This window comes from Pteropus alecto, unplaced genomic scaffold (genome assembly GCF_000325575.1).
Source record: "Pteropus alecto unplaced genomic scaffold, ASM32557v1 scaffold166, whole genome shotgun sequence".
NCBI classification, from domain to species: Eukaryota; Metazoa; Chordata; class Mammalia; order Chiroptera; family Pteropodidae; genus Pteropus; species Pteropus alecto.
Genome location: NW_006439757.1, coordinates 1,428,385 through 1,446,815, shown reverse-complemented (window position 1 = coordinate 1,446,815; position 18,431 = coordinate 1,428,385). Strand labels below are relative to the sequence as shown.

The 18,431-nt window shown below is 35.1% G+C and overlaps 1 protein-coding gene across 4 annotated transcripts in view; it reads right to left on the bottom strand.

The window, feature by feature from the left end:
• Positions 1-18,425, bottom strand: part of PPP2R2A (protein phosphatase 2 regulatory subunit Balpha) — a 78,289-nt gene extending 59,864 nt beyond the window's left edge. For 2 of the 4 annotated variants that reach the window (XM_006916959.3, XM_025050379.1), the window contains exons 1-2: positions 18,316-18,425; positions 16,401-16,475 (exon numbers count right to left, since the gene is read on the bottom strand). In XM_006916959.3, the coding sequence (XP_006917021.1) occupies positions 16,401-16,475; positions 18,316-18,322 (82 nt within the window). In that variant the 5' untranslated portion in view covers positions 18,323-18,425. Of the gene's footprint in view, positions 1-16,400; positions 16,476-18,315 lie in introns of those variants that run through there. The other 2 variants (XM_025050380.1, XM_025050381.1) reach the window with 1 other exon arrangement.
• Between the last annotated feature and the right edge of the window lie 6 nt (positions 18,426-18,431).

Below are 18,431 nucleotides of genomic sequence, written 5' to 3'. Positions count from 1 at the left end.
ACATAAATAGATTGGATTATCTGGTTCTTTCAAGCATGTAGAAAATTTTATTGAAAGATGCAGAAAGAAAACAATGACAGTAGAATCAAACAAAGAGGAAAAACAAGGTACTTATTAACTCTAGAGTAAATGTTATAGCAAAAGGATATAATCATAATTCATTACCTAGCAGCAGTGAACAGTATTTACATGGACATGTCTACTCTTGTATTAGTTTCCTACAGGTACTGTAACAATTTACCACAAATTTGGTGCTTTAATACAACACAAATTTATCTTATAGTTCTGGAAGCCAGAAGTCCAAAATCAGTTTTACTAGACTAAAGGTATCAGCTACGCTAGCTCCTTCTAGAAGCTCTAAGGAATAATCTGCTTCTCCTTGCCTTTTTCAGCTTCTGGAGGCCACCTGCATTCCTTGGCTTGTGTGACCCTTTCCTTGCATCACTGCGACCTCTTGCTTCCAGTTTCACAGCTACTATTTTCCCCTTAAATCTTATCTCCCTTTTTCCTTATAAGGGGCTTTGTGTTTACATTTAGGGCCTAAAAGGAAAATCCAAAATAATATCCCTATCTCAAAATCATTATTTTAAACACATCGCAGGGCCTTTTGCCATATCAGGAAATATTCACTAGTTCCCAGAATTAGAATGTAGATTTTTTTTTTTTGGCAGGGGGTGGGGGAAAATGGCATTATTTAACCTGCTACAACTCTGAACACTAGTTTAAAAATACTGAGAAAGCAGGGTAGGAGCAAGCAAGAGGGGCAGAATATTCTCAGCTACCATTTATATTTGAGGATACCTAAAATTGATAAAGAAACAGCTGTATGAGGCATGTCTAGAAAGAGGAAAATAAAGACAAGAAGAAATAGCTAAAGAGTCTGAGGAAGGAAACTCGAGGTGAGGATAAATAAGAGGGACAGAAAACAATTTTCCTGACAAGCATTTTGAAACTGTTGACTTGTTAAAACATATGCATGAGCTTACAGATAAAATCAAAATCAGCCTAAAACAAAGCTAAGATTAAGTACCTGAGGAGGGAGAGAAATCTTGATTGGAGACTGAAAAGGTACCTCAAGGCTAATGGAGCAAACAAAATCACAAACAAAAATTAAAAGGTTACTCATGTATTAGAGGTTATAAACAACCAATTATGGAGTTAAGATTTCATTTGCTAAATTCATCCTCACAGTACTGGGGGACAATTTACTTAAAAGACAAATAACTAGCAAAAACAAACCAAAAACAAAACAAAACAAAACAAAACAAAACAAAAACCTTTTGGCAGAGTCTGAGCTAAACTTGAAATACAAACGCAAATATAACAATCAGGGATGGCTAACATGCAGGCTGCTCTTTTAACGGCCAGAACAAAGCTCCCCAGGAGGTGTTTGTTCATTTACTGAACAAATGTTAACTAATGTGAGAATAGCACAATGGATCTGTACAGTCTGCCAGAAATGTTGAATAAAAGGATTAAGATACTATACTCTACCTGTTCTCCCTTCTCCTAAAAAAAAGGCTATAAGCTGCCTTGTCACTCCAAGTGTGGACTGCAGACCAGCAGCAGCAGCAGAAACATGGCCATCACTGAAGCTGATTAGAAATGCAAAATCAGTCTCCATCCCAGATCTACATGCAGAATCATAATCTGCATTTTAACAAGATTCCCAGGAAATTCATAAACTTAAGTACTGGTACTGGGCTAATACAATTCTTCTGACAAAACACCGCACGCTTCTGAAGGAATCAAGGGAAGGAATAAGGGTGTTCACTGGTACAGTAAAATTTGCTTTCTCTTCAGATTCCTATCAAACATTTTTTTTTGCCAAGATCTACGTATATTCCTCAGCCTACTCAAGGTCTGGTAAAGGATTCAGACCATCATAGAACAGCTGAAGAATGAAGGAAAGAGTAATGAGAAAATATTTATAATGTAAAAGAATATGATACGATGTTGTCTAAGGCAACAAAGGGGTGGGGAGGAGGGAGGGGGAGAGGTACACAGGACTTTTTAGAGTCTCAGGGGCTAGGGGTCAATACTTCTAACAAGATTTTCCTGTGATCATACCTTCAGGTGCTCCTGAACTCCACTCCTCCCTTCTAAGGGAAAATCAAACTAATAGTGAAAGATACTTAAGGCTCTAGTGCGTGTTCAAAGTCCCCCCTCGCTCCCCAATTATATTATTCGTGAGAGCAGATGTAGAGTATATAACCACAGGAAAGAACAAAACACTGGAGCAACTTAAGAAAACTGGGAAAATGAGAAAAAAAAATTAAAAAGAAACAAGTTTGAACTTTTGCTGCCACACATTAATTTTAATTAGTCAAACTAATAGTCAAAATGTAAGACTCCAGCCTAACCCCAATTCTAATGAAACTAATCTTCCTACTTCTCTTTGGATTTCCCAAACTCCTAACCCAACCAAGCTAAAGTTGTTTTCATTAATGCAACATACACTTAATGTAAGTGCCTATAACTGTGCTCAAAGCTCAAAAACAAAAAGTTGATCTTGATTTAATTGTTAATCTGTTATTTCTGTTAATCATGCATTAAATAACAACTGCAGCAGCTAAATTTTCTGAGTGATTAGTATGTGCCCACACTAAGTAGTCATGTACATTTAATCCTCAATAAGAAGTACTATTATTCTCATTTACAGATAAGAAAACACACAGTAGTTCTCAAATGTTTGTTTCCTTACACTCTGCCTTCCTTAGCCTAACAAAAACAAAGAAAATCACTTCATTTACAAAGCCTTTCCCATCCACTTCAGCTTCCGAATTATTTCTTTGAGCTTCCATGCAACTTTACTCAGCTATAACATAACCCAAGGGGAAAAGGGGGACTATGCTACCACAAATGAATAAGAAAAAAAAGCATCCACAAAGAACAAAAGGACATGAACAGAATCTACACACTAAACACAAATAAGTGGGAAAGATTTTTCTGAATGGTAATGCTGTGCCTGACACTGCCAACAGGTCAGGAAACGGGCACTCCCATTCACTGCTGGAAGAAGTGAAAGCCAAATTTAGAAAAATTTAGAAAAGAATTTGGTAATACACACCATAAGTGATAAGAAAAAGATCAGATTTTTTGACCAGCAATTCTACTTCGAGAAATAACCCTAATGCAATAAATTTTCAACAAGAATGTTCATCATAAATTTATTTATAAAAGCAAAAATCAAAGAACCTAAACGTCCAAATTAAATACACCGGAAATCCAATTAAATATCATACAACCATTTATTTTCTTATATGTTACTAGGGGGAAAAAATACAAGACTATACATGTAATGCCAGTTTTGAAAATATACATTCGCAAAAGAAAAAGGACCACAAACTGGAAAGATCTATGTCAAAATTTTAACAGATGTCATCTAAAAATGGTGAAATGATATGAGATTTTATTTTTTTCATTTACTTCTGGTGGTTTTGAAATCAGAAGAACAAAAAGAACATCCAACCCCTGGCTCCCCCACTTACCAACTGTGTGACCTTGGTCAAGTTACTTTATCTAACCTCAATTTCCTCATCTATAAAATGAAAATAATAATACCTATCCTCAGAGGCTGGTTGAGAAGATTAAATGAGATAATGCATGTAAAAGTACTTACACTGATAGCAGGTAGCTAAGTTTCTTGAGCACTTATTTTTAAACTATATCAGACATGTTTATGTTCAGAAAGTTATTTTTCCTTAAAGAATAAAAATTCTTAATACTAACAAATTACTGCATAGCAACAATAAAGCTGTATTCTCATCAATTTGAGTATATAAATCATGACATTTTGGCATTTTAAACAATATTAACAAAATTCCCAAGAAATTCAGTTGAGAATTAGAGCTGGTAAACATGTGAACCAAAGAATCTATGTGTTTAAAAGACACATTCGGTCTTTAGGACCTAGACTACTCTATAATGGCTACTACAGTACTAATTAAATAAACATCAAAAAAACCTGGTCATTTCAGATACCATCAGGAACAATAAGATTCAATTGTAGAAAAGTTTAAAGTCTAATTTAATAAGGAGTAAGACACAGGCTCTCTAGGCATCAATAAACCCAAATTGCTATTTCTAAAGACTTGGATCTCTTAGATATTAATGATAAATTTTACTTAGCTTTAGAGTCCACTAATTGCGTATCTTGATGCATATCACAAACCTGTACGATCTTCTCAGCAACTATTCAGACTGAAGCTATAGAAATCACAGGCCAGTTAGAAGAAAATGGAAGCTAGTTGGGCAATTCATCAGATCCTCTCTAAGACAGAGCCTACAGACCCTGCCGATCATGGATATTTAGAATGTATTTTCCAACTTTCAAATCTGAAATGATGAACATACTCTGGTTAAGTAAAAACGTGCTCTATGAAATACTTCTGGAATAAGAAATTTGTGACAGTACCTCTGGGGACACAGAACCTGGAAGAATGGGTAAGAGACAGACACACTTTTGCTGTACACATCTTTCGATTTACCATTATATGTGTGTTTAATCCAAGTTAGTAAAAGATAAAAATAACTGCCTTATATTGGTTTTTAAAAAAGACGTGCAAACTAGATTTGGTTAATACAGTGGAGAAAGTCAGATGGAGATGCAGCTTGTGTATGGGATAGATGTACTGAAACATGAAAGCTTTTTCTTTTGTGAATGCAAGTTTTTTCTAAATTTTATTTTATTATTAGTTTCAAGTAGACAGTACATTGGTTAGACATTTATATAGTTTATAAAACGTTCCCCAATTGCTCTCTCCTCTGGCTCTCCATCTAGCCATTGCATTAATGCTAACTGCATTCCCTATGCTGTGTTCCCCATCCCTGTGACCATCTATCAACTACTAATGTGTACTTCTTTAAACCTTCACCCTTTTCTCCCAGCCCCGCACCGTCACCAAATTGTCTTCTATTATTTGTAAGTCTGTTTTTGATTAGTTTGTTCTTTTTGTTCCCTAGATTCCGCATGTAAGTGCAATCATATGGTATTTATCTTTCTCTATCTGACTTATTTCACTCAGCATAAGAACCTCTAGATCCATCCATGTCGTTGCAAATGGTAGGATTTCATTTTTTTTAATGGCTGAGTAACATTCCTTTGTATACGTGAACTATAATTTCTTTATCTAATTGTCTGTTGATGGGCATTTACGTTGCTTCCATATCTTGACTATTGTAAATTGTGCTGCCATGAACACAGGGGTGCATAGATCTTTACAAATTATTGTTTTGGTTTTCTCTGGCCAAATACCCAGAAGTGCAATTGCTCAATCAAAAGGTTTATCCACTTTTAATTTTCTGAGAAACCCCCAGACTGTTTTCCATGAATGCAAGTTTTTTACTGGTTCTAGAAACTTGTTTAAGAAAGGGAATCCTACCTTGTCTCTCCTGTTTATTTTTTAGTTTATTTACTATTACTCTTTTTTCAAATTTAGTATATAATTCAATAGTTTTTACTCCTTTCACAGAATTGTGCAATCATCATCACTATCCAGAACATTTTCACCATCACTTACAGGTGCTGGCAGTCACTGCCCTTACGCTCCCCACCTCCTGGCACTAGCAACCACTAATCTTTCTGTCTCAATACATTTGCCTATTCCAATCATTTCAAATAAATGGAATCATATAATTTATGGTCTTTTGTGACTGGCTTCTTCACTTAGCATAATGTTTTCAAAGTTCACCCATGTTGCCTATATTCATACTTCACTCCTTTCTATGGCTGCATAACACTGTATGGACACATCATCTTTCCTTCATACATCATCAGCTAACACACATTTGGCCTGTTTCCGTTTGGTTATTAAGAATGATGTTGCTCGAAACATTCATATACAAATTTTTTGGATACATGTTTTCAATTCTCTTTGGTATACACCCCGGAGTAGGAGTAATGGGTTATATGGTAAATTTATATTTAACCTTTTAAGGAACAGCCAAACTGTTAAAAATGAAGGTTTTGAAACATAGCATACAGAGGAAAAAGAGAAAAAGGCTTATAAACTTTTTACCACATTTACCTAGAAAATCTCCACTAATATTCATCAGTAAATTCAACTCACAATCATTTGAAACCACTGAAAGACATATTTCCATGTCTTAGAAAGACTTGAGATATATGTAGTTCTTTCATTTAATCCCCAGGAACAACTAAGTATTTGTACTACAGCACCATTTCAACATCAAACAACATAATGTCAATTTGGAAAAGAGAAAATAATTTACTACTTACATTCTAGCATTACCTGTAAAATTTCTGCATGGGATTAACCAAGGATCTCCTAGTAACATGAACAGGTTAAATATCAAAAGCCACACAATGCTACAGAAAATGTTTATTTTAATAAAATTGTCCTTAATAATACCTAAAGTGAAGGAACCATTTCTATTTCCTTCACATTCTCCATAGTGCTGGGCACTGAACATATACTTGTTGACTTGTGGATGAATAAATAAGGCCTCACCTTAGCTCCGCCCCCTCCCTATGAGAACCAGAGATTTATATTTAATCAAACAGTAGTTTTAAAAATTGAACCACACAGAAGCAATGTGGGAGCCTAAAGAGCAGATGGAAAAGTTTTACTAACTCATAATATTAGGTTAATATTGCTAACCTCCTTTGAGCTTCAGTGTCCTCATTTACAAAATGACAATATCTACCTTGAAGGCTATTGTTAAGAAATGCAATCTTGATCATTCCTTATCTACAATTTCATTACAAAGAAATGCAATGCAGTTATCAAAATTTCCTATTATGCTGAAGACTTTGCTCAATTAAAACATACATGAAACAATGTACTAGCTGTCTTTATTGTTACTATCAAATGTTTCACAGTAAGGGAAAGTAATTTGTAAAATCTATGGGGTCTTCTATTTTTAACCAGAAACTGCAGAATAAATGAGGTGAAACTTCAGTCAAAAATTTGGATTTTACTTAATCCTATCTTGAAAGAGACTAAAAATTAAAGTAATGCAGTTCCAGTTTTCAAACTGTTAACCTATGATAACAGATTTGTCTCACAGCAATACCAAGCTGTATTCTTTAATATCTTCTAATCTGATACTTCCATGTTCTAACTTGGGCTCTTTCTGTCCACCTTCAATCACTTACAGGAAGTACAATGTTCTCCCACAGAACCCTAGCTATATAAAAAGACGAGGAGCGCACAAGAGCTAAGAAGTGGAAGCAACCTAAGTGTCCATTAATGGATGAATAAACAAAATGCAATATATAAATACACTGAAATACTATTCAACCTTAAAAAGGAAGTCCTGCCACATGCCACATGGATGAACCTTGAAGACGTGAAATCCAGTCACAAAAAGACAAATACTTAAGATTCCATTTCATGAGGTATCTAAATTAAGCAAATTCGTAGAAACAAAAACGCAGGGGCTGAGAGGAGGGCAGAATGGGGAGTTGTTTAATGGTTCCAGTTTCAGTTTTGTAAGATGAGACATTTCTATAGATGTTTTACAATGTGAATATAATTAATAATTAACACTACTGAACTGTACACTTAAAAATGATTAAAATGGAAAACTTTGTCAAATGTTTTTTACAATTAAAAAATGCATTAAAATAATAAGAAACCAAAACATATTTCACTTGAATTGGTCCTGCTGCTGGAAAAAAATTAATAATTCTCTTTTTATGCCAAGGGAAAAAAGCCTACAATCCCATCTCTATTAACAATTTTTATAATAACCTTTTCTGCATGTTGCATCTCTACATAAAAATTTGACAAGAATTATTTACTGCCTACAACAGCCTGTTTATCTTGACATAGAGCCTTCCCAATTTATTAGCTAACAGAAAATATCAAAAATTCCTCTTATGGTATCTTAGAAACATATCTGCTCCAGGTCCATAAAATTCTTACCTTGAGGTAAGCTAGAAAAAACAGACAGAAGGTACTGAAAAGGTTCTGTTTCTACTTTCACATGGAGCAAACCTGAAACTCTACAATAGCAGATTCCGGAGCTTTAGAAAATATTTTAAAATTTCCAATCCCCTTTATCTACTTCGGTGTCTCTCTTAATATAGGTAACTGAAGAAGAATTTAATGAAATATAAATGAAATATAAAGCAATTGGCTCAAAACCCAATATATTCCTCTAACATTTTTACCTATGGTTAAAGTGACAGTATTTAATTTTTTAAAAATTAAGAAGGAAATACACTAAACCTGTCAAGTCCAATATCTTAGAGAAGAGTCATCCCTCTAATAATACATCAGGAACAATAAGTACTAAGAGAAATCCTCAGAATACCTTCTTAATAGGCTAAAAATTATCATTATCATGTAAAATATCCTTGACTCCTCTAAATTTCAGTAAGCATATCACCATAAGCAAAACTTTAGATTAAAGAAGAGGTTCTTAAACTGGGTCATGGTCCATGAATCCCCTTGAATTGGATAAAGACATTATTCACAGACTTGAGAAAAAATCCCAGTGGACATTTAAACGTTCAAGGAAGTCAACAGAAACTAAATTTACAAGAGTATATAACCCTTGGTATAGTGGTATATAGAAGCATTCAATAATGACTTGCCAAGAACTCCACATATGCCACTGGCAAAGATCTAAATGACATTTTAATCAATTACTGCTAGTATTAATTAAAAATATTCATATTAATAAAAACAGCTTTAACAAAAAACCCAATGTTTAAACATGAATGGAAACTCGTACAGCTAGTTTTAAAAGTCCTACATACTTCAACAAAATTTTTTAAAAGGGTAGAAAAATAGCCACAAAAAATTTAAAAATACTAAACAATAGTTAATACTGCGTTCTTAGAATGAGAAATTCAGCAACTATTTTAAAACAGAATTATGTTGTACTTTAAAGTAGAATTTAAAGAAAAATACTGTTCCTTCACCTTTTCCTCCCTTTAGTTACGAATTGGAAAACAGAATGTTACCATGCCAATTTTACCCCTTTCTTCCAGGGAAAATATAACACATCGAACTGCTACATGTTGGGCTCAAAATAAAACAATGTCAAGGGCACTCACTCATTTCTAATGATCAGGCAGCCATCCCAGAAATGGCACTAGAGTGGGCTCTGAGGAGTTCAGTAATCTTACATTAAGTATTAACGACAACTGGACCTGAGCAGAGAGTGGGAAATGCCCTAAAAGAACTTTTAAAGCTAAACTATGTTGGCAACTATGTACTGGTATTTAAACTAAGGGACAGGTAAGTTTCAAAACACATATTTTAAAGTTCTGAAGGTATCCTTTCTTCACAAGATCACCAGATGAAAGAGTTTAAGGCAGATCTAATTTGGTATCTGAAGAACAGTAAGGAAATAGTCTGGAACAGTCTCAAGTCATAGGAAAGCTTTAAGACATTCATGCACAAAGGCATCACACTATTCTGATCACTTGTGGTTCATGAGAATCTTTTATTGCATTACAACAGTTGTCAGATATTTCTGGATGGCAGGATTTTCCTTACACTATTAAAATCTGCTAACCCCAAAGACCTTTAAATTGTAAAATATTTATTCATTTAAAAATAGTAATAATAAGCTATATACATTAATAAAAGTTATGAAAAATGACTGTTTCCCCTCCCCCACCAAAAAAAATTAGTGAGAAGAACGGCATTGTTTTACACTGCAGCAAGTCTCTAATGTCTTATTTAACAGAATATGCCTAGATTCTCTAAGTGCTTCTGCATTCAACATACTACTCTGGTTGTGTTGGCTGTATGAAGAAAATCCAGCCTCACAAAGGTATACAGTAGGAAAGGGAGGAATATTTTAATAGGCATTACAAGTAGTTATGGATTTTCTTTGATACTCCACCAAAACTTGGTAAGCAGTAGTTTCTTAAAGGTTTGTGAAATCTGAAACCCTATCAGTTACATTAAAATCTAAAGGGCTTTCAGTTTTGTGCATAATTTTTTTTAACATCACAGGCATTGGTCATTTGTAAAATACTGATTTCGAGTTATGAAAAATTTCCAACTGCTGACACATTTCATTATACAATATCAAAAATCACAGTCATTATTTTTACTATTGATTTCACCTGAGAAATCTTTAAGTATTGGGAAGTTAGTTATCAAGTTCCAGATAGCAGATATGCATTTTCCAAAATTCTGATTTTTGCATGAAAACTCAATATTTGTCATGAGCAACAAATACTATCCATTGAGACAAAGAGATTTACTATCCATCCAAGAAAATGTCTGCCAAACATCCAAGTCTGAACAACCATAGTTTGTCAGTAGTTCTTACTAGTAAAAATGATGTTACAAGAAAAGAGCAGTTAGTTCAGCTTGCAAAGCAAATAATTACACCAATGCTTTTCCTCCAGACAAGCACTGTGCTCTGGTCTGTAGCAGAAGTGCTTTAGGTGTACTTCCCATTTTGTTATACAGAAACAGACATGTACTGAAGAGTCAAGATTTAGTAAAATTAATAATGTTTATTGCTTCATCAAGGACATTCTTAAGAAAATTTGGCATTTTTTAACTGCTATACTTATATGAGGTGATGGAAGATGACCATGACAACTTACGGGTACTGTTTGGTGCCAAGGACTTATTTCATGTTAAGGCACCAGCAGACTTACCCATGCTGTTTTTATACCATTGGTACAAACGTGTCTTAGTGTTATTATGAAAACAGTTTTGACTTCATAAACCTTTTGAAAGAGCTGAAGGTTTGCCCAGACCACACTTTGAAATGCAATAAATGATGGCTGTTTTAACAATGGTTATAGACCCTCTGACCAGAAAAAATGCACGTTTGTACCAGCACTCACAATTTTACATACAATCTCAGAAGGTTCACAAAGCCCTTAGAGTCCATTTATAACATTCTAGCTTAAGAATTCCGTTAGCAGAAAATTCGCTCTAAAGTCTCCAAACTGAACTTAATTACTTCAAAACAACAATAATCTACTAGGCATTATAAACTCCGTTATAACAAGTCACATTCCAACAACCTCAAACATCTTCACTTGAACTAAAAGAAATAGTTCAGGTTTGAAATAAATAAAATCACACTAGGGAAAGCAAAAGGTTTGAAGTAAGAATCCCACCTCCAATACCTATTCAAGCATACACAGTTAAAAAATTAACCTACCACACCTAGTTTCTCATCTGTAACATGGAAAAAACAACAAGATCTACTTATATTGTGGAGTTTTTGTCAAAATTAATAAATTAATATGTATGAAACACCTAAAACACTATCTGGCACATAGCGAGGCACTCAATAAATGCTGCCTGTCATGATTACTTAAGGTGGCCATACCACCTCTTCCTTATACTGACTATCTAGTGGTAATAATTACATTCGATTATCCGTAAGAAACCTAATTTATATATCCTCAGGCCTTTTCTTTTCTTCTACTAAGAAAGCAACTTGTACACCCTTGATTATTCAATCATAATTTCCATTACCACCTAAGAAAACGGAAAAACCATTATAGCTGAGGATATTAGCTAAAACATCTATCGCCACGCCAACCCTTCAATTTTTCTACTTAACAGCAAAAAACTTAAAATATAGTTTACCTTTTCTCCTTAACTAGGCGACATATGTGTGCAAATACGTAATACATATAATCTTTTTACTAACAAAATAAATTCTTTGCTTTAAACAATCTCTTGTCATTCTGCTTATTCCACAATTTTCAATGATTTTAAAGTCCAGTTCACTAAAAGAGTATTAATACCTGTTTAAATTTTGGTTTTTGCTTATTTTAATAACCTGAGACAAAATGTCAGTTAATACTTTTTCAAAGCCATTATCTCTAATTTTTTTAATCCATAAAGGAATAAGAAAAAAACTTAACATCTTAAAAGAAAACAAGGACACTGCCTAATACTAGATAAATATGGCCATTCATGTTATTTAATAGGGAAATTTACACTACTTTGAGTATATTGCGTAAGTACTAGACCTCCCTCAGTAATAACGCTAGTATTAAAAGAAAGAAAGTATGTCACATGGGGTACAAGGTAATAATGTTAAATAAAACCTTTGCTACGGGTCATTTAGCACGCCGATATTTGAAATTTGCAAAATACAGATTTCTTCCATTTTTTCTACTAATCCTAGCGCGTAAATCTACCATACATACCAGTCTAAGAAACATAGAACACAAATTATCTTTTATTCTGTTTATACTGTAGCATTACATATGGAATGAATTTAAAACCATTAAATATTATGTGATACGCCGCAGATTATTTCTCGAAATTTTACTTATGTCCTTATTTGGGGAGTATTTAGACTCTACTATTGAAATTTTTTCCCCCAAAAAACAGTCCACAAGTCTAAATCCTACCAAAAATAAACAGGAAGTAAACTGTTGAAAAGATGCAATGCATTTGGATCCAAGTTTCATAAAAACAGGCTTCATGTAATAAAAACATATTCTAAATTTCCTACAAAGTTTAAGACTACCAAATATGATGAGGAAAATTATACTTACATTAAAATAATAAAAATTATAAAAATTTATCATTTAACAATATTAATATTAATAAAAATTCTAAGCCCTGAGTAACGAAGTCAAGTACAGACTTATTTTTTAATTAAGGCTCCCAGAGAGTCCAACATCTCAAACAATTTAACTTTCCGTAGTAATAATGTTGGGCTGTTTCTTTCTAAGACATCTTTGAAAATTAACAAGTTTAGAGTAGGAGGAACAATAGAAATCACCTAATTCAGTCCTATCATCTTGAGGCTAAACATACTGGAACCCAGAGAAGTACTTATCCAAAGTGACATGTACTAGCTTGTCACTGGGTTAAAAACCCAAGGTCTTCTGACTTTTCTATTATACAGCTGTTATCTCATCAATCCAGTTATAAAGCCTGCCAAATAAATAAATCCGTGACTGCCAGAAGTATATCTCCATCAGCCTACCTTTCACCTGTTCTCTTCCCCCTTCATAACCTCATAATAGTAACATTTACATTCTTTCATTCAATACTGAACACCTACTATGTGCTAGGCATTGTTCTATGCACAGCAGTTTATATAGGACATCTGGCACTGAGCACAAAGATATATTAGTCCCGCACTAAGTTTACAGTATCACAGTAAAGTTTGAAGTACTAAATATTATAGACATGAAATGAAATAACAAAAGATTTTTTAAATATTTCCTAAGAAAAGGAGGTAAGTAAAAGGGTTATAGGCGTGACTTGAAGGATAAATTGGATTCTGGTAAGAGGAGAACTATGAGAGGAGTATCAGGCATTCCAAAGTGAGAACAGCAAAACCAAAGACCCCAAAGTAAGAGTGTACAGGACTTGTTGGAAGAACAATATCCGTTTAGCTGGATAGTAAACCATACTATCAAACAAACTTAGAGAAGTATGGGCCAGGTTCACATTCTAGGCTGAAATACCTGAAAGTAATTAATAATCCTGTGGATACACTGACCACTGAATATTATGAGGAAAATAACACTGAGACTGCATTAAAGGATAACTTAGAAGAAAACATAGGACAAGAAGCAGGGAATCATTTTGGAAGTTACTGCAATCCTAATGAGAGATACTGAGAACCTGAACAAGGGTGAAAGTGGGTATGCGGAAAGATTAAAACAGGACAGAAGTAAAAATGGTATGCTGTAACAGCCAACAGTATGTAGGAGGGGAAAGACCGACAATTTGGAGCCTTTAATGAGAAAGAATTTGGGATGTATGATTAACAGAAGACAGGCAAGCTAAGCTAAAGGTTGAGCTAGATGTAACCTGTTAAGAGATTAATCTAAACCGCTGGAGAAAACTTTTTAATCTTACTTCAGAAAAGTAAATCTTCCCTTAGTAAAATAAACATAATAGACTGATATGCATAGTGTGCAAAAATACCCAAATTAAAGCAGTATAATTTGAAAATTGGGTGCTTTTCATACTTAATAATTTGCATAAACATAAATAGAACAAGTCATGTTTTTATTGAAATATACATACCAAGCCACAGCATGTTAAGATGCCAGAAATGCACTGCATGTTAATATTTAACAACCTCAAAATTATTTAATGCATAAGTAGCAAAATGCAGCTACTAAGTATTAGCAGAAGAGAACTACAATTAATCCATCTCATCATAATCATTTGGTTCAGTTAGCTAAATTTGGAATCATCAATTTCTTCTGATAAAACCCATGTGCCTAATTTGGGAGCCCATCTGCACCACCTTCTGAAATGAAATAACACAGTGCTTTAACTAGACTTATTACTCTCAGGAATGAATGACTAGGTCGATGAAAAAGAAGCAATCTACCAATTTAGCTTCTGAAATGTGAAACTTTTAATTCAAAGTTTCAAAGGCGGGGCTGAAGGAGACCAAAGTTTTTGCCACCCCAAAATATGCCTTTTGGAATATTGATTTAGGGCTGGTTGTTAGGAAAAAGAGACTGTGAAAGAACCTCTGACCCTTCCCCTTTACCCGCGGCCTAAAGGAAATCAGATAGAAAAACCTCCTTAAAGGAAGGGAGCATCACCTTAGCATCCTAATATAAATTAACTGCGGCAGACAGAGAAATCTAGCAAAGCCTGTTTGTTGAACTTCCTTCTGTGTGCCATTGTTTCTGGGTGGCCCAGCAAGAATTTGTTTACCACACGTTCACTCTTTCTCATCTACCTGTAAATTGCCTTTCCCTTTGAAATCCCAGACTCCTGTCCCCCATTCTCTTTTGTCCAAAATGGCATATAAACCTCAACAGTCCAATACGTTTGAGTCTCATTTCTTAGGGCATCCCCTCATGTATATCTGCAATCAATTTTGGACATTTTTCTCCTATTTAGAAAACAAAACAAAAATCCATGTGGTCTACCGTTTCGCAAGTAAACAAACTATGAAGGCTTTCTGGGCAGGGTTCATGATCTACACTCCACAGCCCATGCTCAGATTTTAAGAAGCCCCCAACATATCTCTGATAAAAGGAATAAATGTAAATCAACCAAGGAAAGTTTTTCAAGTATATAGCACTTTCACAGCTTGGTGAGTATCACACAACAGCACAGAGCTAATGATCCAATATCCGAGTGCCTACCATTCAACAGGTAAAGGAATTAGAAAATGAGTAACAGATGATTCCTCCCTTGAACTTAGGATTTATTTCTCTAAACAAGTCAAATAACATAAGCGTCACCAAAAAAACCTTGATTTGTCCTATTTGTGTGACCACCAGTGAGTCTTTAAGCTTCCGGTTTCTCATCTGAAAATCAGCCAAGGATTCAAAAGAAAAGAAACGTGAGAGTGCGCTATAAGCATCACAAATACAATGTATGCCAGTTGGCTGCCCACAGACTCACTGAACTCTGATCAGACACTTCACTAAAAATGACACAAGAAAATTCAAGAATTCTACTGGCTCAACATAAGGCCATCATCCTACCTACCATCACCTGGACAAAAATCTCAAAAACCAGTACTCAAACGCATCAGAACTAGGGTCTCATTATGAAGACAAAACAATCTAGATAAAGATGACTTATAAACTTTCACTAGACAACTTTTAAAAATTAAAAGGACATGTTTAATTTATGAGTTTTGTTAAAAAATTCCTACTGTAATTCAAGACACTGAATACTATTAAAATTCAAATTTTAAATATTTTTGAACAAAGAAATAATGTAACTATTTTGAAGGAAATAATGCCTCCTCCACCTAAGACCATCTCAAATGAGTGCAAAATCTTAAAGTGTCAGAACTTTAAACTTCTAAAATACACTAATAAACAAATTTGGGGGTAAAATTAAGACTTAAGTACTTCAACTGGTCAAATTCAGCTTCTAACAGCAGAAAAATAAGCTCCCCAGAAAACATGTGATATAGCTTTAGCATCGTTTTCTTATCCACCTAAATTAATCCTTACCAGACAAAAAAATGCATCATTTGAACCAGATGTCTTCACAGAATATGCCAACCAACAACACACTCTCAAAGTAAGCGAGTTCAAAAAACACCTAAAAATCTTCCCCCCCAAATAAAATATGCTGTCAAAATGCTTCTGAGCTAAATGTTGATGGTACCTTTTTCAATTTAATTATCTAAAAATAATGTACAAACATGAAAATGCATCACCATTTATTTGTACGTGGAATTTATATAGCAACGAAATCTTTGTCATACAGACCTTAGGTTTTTTTTTGGTGGTTTTATATGTATATATCATCGACTGTTCTTTTCATTTAATTCAGGGAAAAATAATAATAAAATGAAGCATAAAGAATGAAAGATCTAATACTATTTTCCAGAGATGACTTTTAAAACTGTTCTTCTACTGCTTAGACAACACAAAATGTTCTTAAACTATAAAAGACTCATCTGCAAGGAAATCCTTCAGTAATCAAGATTTTGAAGATTCTATATTCAAAAAGCATTATTAAATGCTTTCTTACCTTCTGCTACATCATCATCTACTGCTCCTTTCACCTGAGAAAAACACCACTGAATATCATTCCCTCCTCCAGCTCCTGGAAAAAGAAAACATACCAATTAAAATTGAGTTCTGTTCATGTTTACTCTCGTAAACAGCGAGATGGTATCCATGGTTGGCATGATACTAATAGTCTAGTACTGCCCACAAATACAACCACCACCCAGAGCTTTAATTTGAAAAAAGGTTAGTCCCCAATAGTTGGTATTTCGTTAGGAAAAAAAAAAAAAGAGCAATTCCAGGGAGAAAATATTTAAAGGCCATGTACTGTCATTAGCATGTATATGTGTTCAAAACTTCCCTTCCATTTTCCCTTCCCTTCAAATACAATAAAAAGCCTTACATTCAAGCAAGACCTACCAGAAAAGAGCAAATACCAAAAGTTAGAGAGTTTTCCTTTAAGTATACAAAAAGCCTGCAGAAGAGTCAATAAGGTTAGACTACCATAAAACATGGAACGAAGAGAAAACTTCAGGAACATTACTGCCTGGGTGAGGAGTAATGATTCATATGAACTCTATCACCAAAGCGCATATACAGCAAACAACACTCACCACCCATTTCTTGCTTTTCATTACCAGCAAATCACTGGCTCCAGAGAGGAAAAGCCGAAATGAATGCTGGTGAAGAGACTGTCAAAGGAAGCTTGTTTTGCCTCCCCCTCACCTTAACTCTGATTCCAAAGGACCTTGCAAAGAATTAATTTTGTTAATTTCTCATCATCTTGTGCAAAACAATTTTAATTTCACTTATTCAACAAGGTCAAGAAGCAACTTGTTTATAGCAAACCATAAGTCAATTCGACATGTTAACTTTTTCAAAGATTTAATTATCTAACTAAATATTGAAAAAAAGGCCTGGAAAATTGGTTTAGTCCCTGAATGGGTCTATTTCACTCTTAACACCGAGGAAGAAATATCCTGGATCTATGGAGAAAGAAACTGAATCTAGATCTAGAATTGATTTTACTAGATGAAGATATTCAGCAACGCCAAAATGTACTAAAGTAATCCTCAGAGCAATTACCTTTCTCCTCCTTTACTTCCATTCCTCGCTAAATATTCCAACCCGGTTTTCTCTACGCATTCCCCTCACGGCCCCCCCTCTTGCTTTTACCTAAATCTCTCTTCCCCTGGCTATTTATATCACTGAACTCCACAACTATTTTAACTAACTCTATTAAAACCCTTTTGGGAAAAGGACATCTGCACAAAAGCTAACATGCAAAACGGAAAGTTGAAATTACATTTTCCCTGCAACTTGCAGTATTAAAGGCCTTGCACTCTGGACGTAAAGGGTAAGAAACGAAAGAGAGATGGTTTGAGACAAAAAATTCAGGCCTATAGTCTCAAAATATACGTATCCACAGTGGAGGAAAAAGCCACATATATACCCATTGTATTTTAACTTGTAAAGCGCTCTTCCTTCTCAGTGCAAAATATATTTGTATAAACACCCAAGAAAGGCTTGCAGCAGGGGGGAAATAGTAATTAAACGAAGGAAGATCCGCCAAAAAGCCTGGGGCGGGGGCGTGGGGGAGAGTAGAGGTAACTCTGGGCTCCAAAGCAGTGGGGACAAATCTGCACTCGCCCCCACCCCGCCCCACCCACGCCTTACCCCACAGCTCGCAGGCATACACCCCACCCCCATCCATGCCAAGGTTCCAGCCTTCATTTTAAAAGCCATGTCGATATCACAGCGACCATTCGCCTCACCAGACCCCTCCCCACCCCCACCCCACCCCACTTGACCAATTCCCCGAAATCCAAGGGGCGCCCCGTGGCTCTACGGAAGGCACAGGCGGTCGCTAGGGGGTGATGGAGGGAGGAGGAAGGAAGCGGTGCCTTGTCAGTGGCCGAGGGTGATTTCTCCTTTACCTGCCATGTTGCGCTGCAAATGGTGACCCTGCTGGGTTCCTCGGGGTCTCTGCTTCCTGAACTCACCCCCCTCACCTGGGGATGGGGGGGTAGAGAGGGCGGATGGGCGGATGGCA